The sequence below is a fragment of the Cystoisospora suis genome (genome assembly GCF_002600585.1).
Source record: "Cystoisospora suis strain Wien I chromosome Unknown contig_396, whole genome shotgun sequence".
Lineage (NCBI taxonomy): Eukaryota > Apicomplexa > Conoidasida > Eucoccidiorida > Sarcocystidae > Cystoisospora > Cystoisospora suis.
This window is the reverse complement of record NW_027153197.1, coordinates 1-6,794: the sequence shown is the minus strand read 5'-3', so window position 1 is coordinate 6,794 and position 6,794 is coordinate 1. Positions and strand designations below refer to the sequence as shown.

Here is a 6,794-nt window from a genome sequence, read left to right as displayed (position 1 = left end):
TTTCTAAAATGAAGTGCGTCTGGTGTATGTACACCACAAAAAGAATCCCCTCTCTTATGCGATGACATTTCACACAGGAGTGTCACTCTCCTCCCGAAAACACGTACCCTGGTGAAGAGTTCTTTTTCTTCTATCAAGAAAACGAAGACAGCAATAGACGGCTTAGGAGTGAAATCTCCTCTCAGCAACACGAATTCCTTATGGTTCTCCCTATATATATATATCTTCTTGATCTATCTCTGTCTGGCTGTGAAGATAGATGGATAGCCTCGGACGTATGATGATGGGATGAAGATATTAAGGCCATCCATGGATGCCCTAGTCATCCTTGAAGTACAGAAAGAGCGAGAAAATTCACCCCGAGAATCAGAAGGACTTTATCAGGTGAGGATCCGTGACAGAGATACGATGTGTCTGCATGCTGTATACAGATCTGGATAAACTCGTTCTTCTGTGGTAGTTCTTCGCTGTTTCCTCTACAAACAAGTCCTGAGCTTTTCATTCAACTTGAGGCACTCACTACTATCACCTCTTTCCTCCAGTTAATGTGGTCAGCGCGCTTAGTGTTGGCCGCCGTCCCTGCCCCCCGCACAACAGATTTCGACCTGAGCCTTGCACACATCATCATTGTTGCCCTCTGTGATGTGTATGGTGTACCATGTACAGCTAGCTAGCTAGCTACTCAGGTGATTGGGCTGATTAAGAGGAAAGAGATAAAGATCCTTTCCTAACCTAACAATGAAGGGTGGGAGGACTCCTCCTTTATTCTCTCGTTAGAATGAGTGATTGATTACAGGGGGATAGGTCTAGAGAGACATGAAAGAAGTAATGAGAGAAGAGAGGGTTTGACATTTGAAGGATCACGATGATAAAACAACGAAAAGTAACATTTAGGCATTCCTCACTATAAAAGAGAGAAAGATGGAGAGAAAGGGGGAAGCATCTATATATATACACCATTACATACCAATGTATGTGAAGAATAGATAGAAATGGTTGTAATGAGCAACAAACTATAAAACTAAGAGAGAGAGGCCACAGAAGATGAACGAGAAGAGGCGAAAGAAAGACGGGAAAAAACTTGGGAGAGATAAGCCAAAGTTCTAATAGTCACAGGAAGATAATTAGTTCTTCTTTCCCCTTTGAGACACCTTGAACACTCCTACCTATACAAACAAATCCCTACGACGCCTCAGAAAAGAGAAACATCACCTCAGTCGATTGAGGCTTCATCATAATGCTACTGAATCATATCGCTACATTTCTTTCTTCGTCGTTTTCTTTCTTCCTTCATCTGTCTCTCTCTCCGTATGTTTCTCATTCATCCTTCTTCTATCCGTTTTTGGGCTTCCTCCATCTGTCTCTCTCTCTTCATCTCAGACCGATTCTATCTCTTCTTCGCCCCCCTTTCTATCCTTTTCTTTCTCTCTTGGAAAGATCCTTTTCCCTTCTTGTTCTCCTTCTCTTCTCTCTGTTTGATCCATCTATGTATCTATTGTAGGTTCTATCTATCTTATTATTTATCTTGCTCCTCCGTCTCCCCCCATGGAGGATCGGATGACCATCCCTGGCTCTACATCTCCCTGTCCTGTCATAGAGGAAATTTGGTGATTCAGACATCTGTAATCATACGTTGTAGGGACTTCATTCACACCTGGCATAGTCGTCTTATATACAGACAAAGGCATTCCTTTAGGAACAGCCGTATTTTCACTTCCTTCTTGTGTGGGGATACTGTATCTTCCTAGGATACGAGTTGCATTCCCGCCACCTACTGAACCGTCCTCATTCTGTCTCTTCATATAGATACCTGCTGCTGAAGGGGAACTTCTTAGACCTCCTTCACTTAAAACACTCTTCCTCTCTTCGCCCGTTGAATCATCTTCTTCACCTGAGGGTGGTAACTCAATAGTTACATACCTAGCAGGGCCAAGAGTGCTACCATCATCACGCCCATCAAATTGAGAGGCTTGATGCAGATCGCGTTTCTTAGGTTGGTATTGCTCTTCAGGGTTGTTGGAGAAGGGAAGCATATTCTCGTTGAGATTTCGCGAATGAAGATCAGGAGACCAGGCTTCAAGCAGCGGCTCAAAACTCAACGCCCAACGAACAGATACGATGAGAGCGGCAACGAGGAGAAGTGTAAAGAAACCTCCAAAGTTCGTATACACCATTATCAACTCTGACAGAAAAAGAAAGAAAAGAGAAACAAAGACAAATGGATGACTGGACACAAGAAAAATAAAAGAGAGAGATGCATGTAATGGCACATAGACTTACACACGTGTGTACAGACCCTCTCTATACATATGCATGTCCTAAACATGGCTTTCGTCACGGCTCTTGTTATTGCTAGGAGGACTTCACTCTTACTCTACACCTTTTGGAACGTTCCGATCCTTTCTTCTCTCGTCCAGTCCTCTCCTGAGTTTTCTCGATATGCCCATCACCTATTAGGGGCCTTTGCGTACCATAGATATGACTGTCTCCTCTCGATTGTCTGAATCCGTCAATCCCAGCTCTATCATCCATCTATCTATCCTTCTTCTCCTAGAGCTGAAATGACAGTTTCACCTGCGGAAGGAAATCGTTTCTCTCGAATCTTCTTTGGACTCCCTCTTTATTCAGATCTATCCAGTCTCCCTAATACCATGGTATTTGTGTGTCTCTATTCTTACCTGCACATACACGTCTATATACATACACGTATACTCAGGGATCTCGAAGAGAAAGACGTTTCCTATTTCTACCATGTATTCACATATCGGTCCCTCATGTATACATATACCAGTGCACGTACATACACGCTAGATACATACCTATGTTGGTCCGTATCTATATACGTATGTATATAGGTATATTGGCCGTTTCTATACATATGTATGAGTGCACGCAAGTATATGCAGAGGACGTATTGTAGTTTACCTGCAATTCCAGCAGTGGAGAAGAGACCGAGCATAGCCCAAGCATTTTCTTCGAGGGTTCCTTGATCATGATAGGCTTCAAGAAGGAAGAAAGCCACTCCATACATAACCAGAGAGAAAGCATGCAGAGTGCTAGCTACATGATAAAGGCTCCAAGCTGACTGAGTTCTCTGATATCTTGCCCACCACTGAACGCTTGAGAAGAGGTATGCATGCAAATACTGAGAGAGTCGTAAAGCGCCGGCTATGATATCCAGTGTCACAGCACATGATAACGTCTTAGAACCTGCTCGAAAGCCTCGCGTCCATCTGAAAAGAAAAGAAATAAAAGGAAAGAACAAAGAAGAGTCGCCAGATAGAAACAGAGAAAAAAAAGGGAAGAGCTTCCTTGGAATGGACGACTCAACAACAGAGATGACCTACAGATGGGGCGATAAATGCCAGTCAGTAGATGGATTCTGGGGATAGACTAAAAGATATAATACACACACATTAACAACATGGGAGTACATATACATATGCCTATGTATACATCGATGGATAGATACGTTGGTCATCTGAATCTATGGAGAAGGTCGTAGAAACTCTCCACCTTGGGACTTGATCAGTTCATCTCTAGATGTCTCATCTTGCGTGTTGGTATACCCCACTCGCTATATACACGTCTATATATATATATATATATATATATATATGTAGAATCGTTCATGTTGATTTGTATGTTTCTTACTTGCTTGAATCGGCGATGAAGATTTGAAAGAGGGCTAGATGAATGGTTCCGACGAGATACCCCACCATAAGAATGCATGTGAGGAGATGGAAAGCATTGGACATGCGAACTGATTCGGGTCCAGCAAATTCATCGAAAACAAAGAGACCTCTTCCTCCAAATCCGATAAAGAAGAGACACATCAAAGACAAACAAGACATTTGGAAAATGGTTCCACATCTCAACAGACGTGCACTCAAGAAATAGACTAGGGGACTATGTTCTTCTCCTCTAGGACTTTCGCCTAGATCTGGTGATTCTCGGTGTCTCATCATTCCTCCATCCCCTCCTTCATTCAAGGCGCGGGTGAGCTGGGTGGTCAGCTGTCTTCCTAGGTCAAAGGAGGAAGAATGTAAGCTCATGCCATCTTTCGATGATGCTCCCTCATGTAGTTGGCTGCCTAGCTTATATTCTCGTGAAAACGAGGAGAGTGGCTGGGAGCCATAGACGAAAGATGGGCTACTCTTGTCCATCTTTCCTCCTAGAGAGGCATACTGCTGTTGGAGAGGAAGAGTTTCGTCTCCCTCTATACCCATGGAATACATGGCGCAAAAACGAAGGAAAGAAACAGAGAGAGAGGGATGAGAGAGAAAGAGATTGTAGAAGAAGAGGAGGAATAGACGAATGATCTCTTCCTGTAGGCACACAAAATAGATGCAAATGAAGACATAGAAGAAGACGGTGCACATGGGAAGGTTTCAGGGGGGTGGAGGGGCAATCATATCATGTATGAAGGACAGAAAAACCACGATATGATCGGATGTCTGCACATATTTAGATGTTTTATGTCTTTATCTATCTCTCTTCTATCTGTCTATCTGAGTGCGACAACCGCATATAGAAAGAATATGGTATCACTAAGACAAATCTCTGTGGGTGTATAATCTAGATTTGCACAGACGTGAGTATTACTTTCGTGGATGCAGGAGATATGACTAGCACGTTCCCATTTCACAATGTAGTCAAAACTTACTATGTCGGAACATAACACGTCTATCACGCGCGCAAGAAATCACCTTCAAAAAATGTCTCTTCGGAAAAAGAAACTCTCTGCTTTCACGTGCTTTCTTTAAAAGCTGTAAACCGCGAAAGAATACAGTGGTCGATGCGAACTCGAGTGAGCTACGGCATGACCAGAGAAAGACAACTCAACCTCCGGCTGCTGGCACGTGTTTAGGTATCAGGGGAACCAAATGAAGAAAAAAAAGAATCAGTGACAACTCAGTGAGTGAAAGAAATCCAGTTTCTGTGGCTCAGTCACTCAGGTCTTGTGTAAAGTTTTGTAAGTATCGATGAAAGAGTCGGGGTCAGCAGTCATCTCGACTTTTCTTGAGCATCCGCAAGACAAGCTGGTGTGAACGGGGACGCAGCTTTCTCCGTTCCACTCCGACAAATCAGAAGGAAAGAGGAAAATAGGAGAGACCTCCTTGATTTCTATGGATCTGACGTCAAAGACGAAAAAATCCCACAAAAGTTATGGTCAACAGGTGTCACACGAAAAAGGAGAAACGACAGCAAACACAGCGCAGCAAGCGCCTGGTAAAGAGACTCAACGAGGTCGTCGCTGCATCATTCCTTGTCCCTACCTCTCTCTTATCTCAAGACGGACGGCCGAATCCTTTTTCAGGACTCCAAGAAATAGAAACAAAGAAAAAAAAGCAAACAAAACAAACGGAGGTTTGAAAAGCGTAGGAAAAGAAAAAGAACCTTGACAAAGAAGTATGGTATCGACCCGTGGTGATCGATCGATCGTGGATGAAGGGCGATTAGCTAGACGCTAGTGGTAGCTGTATAGGAAGCTGACACGTCGAACCAGCAGATGAGCCAGCAGTCAGGTTGTCGAGTGTATGTACACCCGGAATGGTGGCGCTGTCATCACCAGATGAATTGATTCAATTACCGCTGCTGCTGCAAGGAGGAAGAAAAAGATAGTGAGAAGGGCCAAACAGACACATTTCAAAAGAACAAGGGAATGTCTGTAACAACGGAGATTCTTTCACAGAAGATGATTGCGAAATAATCCTTGGATTCGGAAGAACAGAAAAGGGAAGAAGAAATGTACGGCTGCTTCCGTGGATGAAAGAAGTCTTAAGTACTCACCATGCTCTTCATCTCTTATACGGGAGAGAGGAAAGCGCAACGCCAGCATCACGTGCTCCTGAAGTAGTGCTAGGGTTATAAACGTTCTTATCGTCTTCGTGTTATCTGAGCCATCGCTGTTTGAAAAGGTCTCCTGAGGACTAAAGAGGACTTGATCCCGTAGAAAAGCCTCGCTCGTGGTAGTTGGAGTTCTCATTACCTGTGACTTCCCGGGCCACACTGTCTTCCTTCTGTTTGAAGACCCTCTCTTCAAGAGCCCGATGAAGAAAAAGTGGTGGGCCTAAAAGTAAACTGCCCCTGCTTTCTGGTAACTCTCATGATCTGATAGACGAAGTGTGTTTCAATGGAGAACTCTGGTCATCCTCCATATTTCCTGGTCATGCTACGGAACAGGGAGACAGGGCAGGAAGTTGCCAGTCGCCTGTGAAGCCTCTATGTCTTTCTTGCTCGTTTTGTGGCCTTCTGCTTCACAGAACCTCGCAGAAAACCCTGAAAAGATCTTCGAAAGAGAGAAAGTCACCGAGCACATCAGCTAGCTGAACTCCCCACTTCTCTTCAGGTACCAGAGTGTCCCGTGAAGGTGCTTCTATTCTCTTTTTGTCTTTTCGACGCGTGTCAGCGTACACTCGTCTTCTGTCACTGATGGAGCCGACGAAACAGTTTTGCCGAACCAGTGAGTCATTTCTGTCAGCCACATGCGGCTCGGCGTCACTCACGGTCACTCCGGACACAACTGATACTTCGCTGGCTCCCTCCCGCCCTGGCATTTGCACAGTCGACAACGCATGATCTCTTTCACAGACCAACACAGCACGACAGAGTCCATCTTCTCTGACCCCATCACTCCAGGGTCCATCCTGCGTTTGCTCCGCCCAAAAGCTCCCGCGTTGTTGTCGAAGGGGTTATCATAATCTTCCTTCGTGTACTCGGCGCAGAGTCCTGTGTCGCCATGCTCCCCGCCTCATTTCCTCGACTACAGCCGAGTACACGAAGGAAGATTA

The 6,794-nt window shown here is 44.6% G+C and overlaps 1 protein-coding gene across 1 annotated transcript; it reads right to left on the bottom strand.

Annotated features, from left to right (window-relative positions):
• Positions 1-780: 780 nt before the first annotated feature.
• Positions 781-5,404, bottom strand: CSUI_001007 (glideosome-associated protein with multiple-membrane spans gapm2b). The gene is made up of 4 exons (XM_068061213.1): positions 5,280-5,404; positions 3,655-4,328; positions 2,926-3,233; positions 781-2,182 (listed from the first exon to the last, which is right to left on the bottom strand). Exons 2-4 carry the CDS (start codon positions 4,236-4,238, stop codon positions 1,521-1,523), a joined length of 1,554 nt encoding a protein of 517 aa, XP_067926810.1. The 5' UTR covers positions 4,239-4,328; positions 5,280-5,404; the 3' UTR covers positions 781-1,520.
• Between the last annotated feature and the right edge of the window lie 1,390 nt (positions 5,405-6,794).

Excerpts from the sequence above, each read along its gene's own strand:
- CSUI_001007 (XM_068061213.1), bottom strand. The coding sequence starts at position 4,238 with ATGTATTCCATGGGTATAGAGGGAGACGAAACTCTTCCTCTCCAACAG. Across the intron at positions 3,234-3,654 it reads TTCATCGCCGATTCAAGCAA|ATGGACGCGAGGCTTTCGAG; the intron begins GTAAGAAACATA and ends TTTTCTTTTCAG. Across the intron at positions 2,183-2,925 it reads CTCCACTGCTGGAATTGCAG|AGTTGATAATGGTGTATACG; the intron begins GTAAACTACAAT and ends TTTTTCTGTCAG.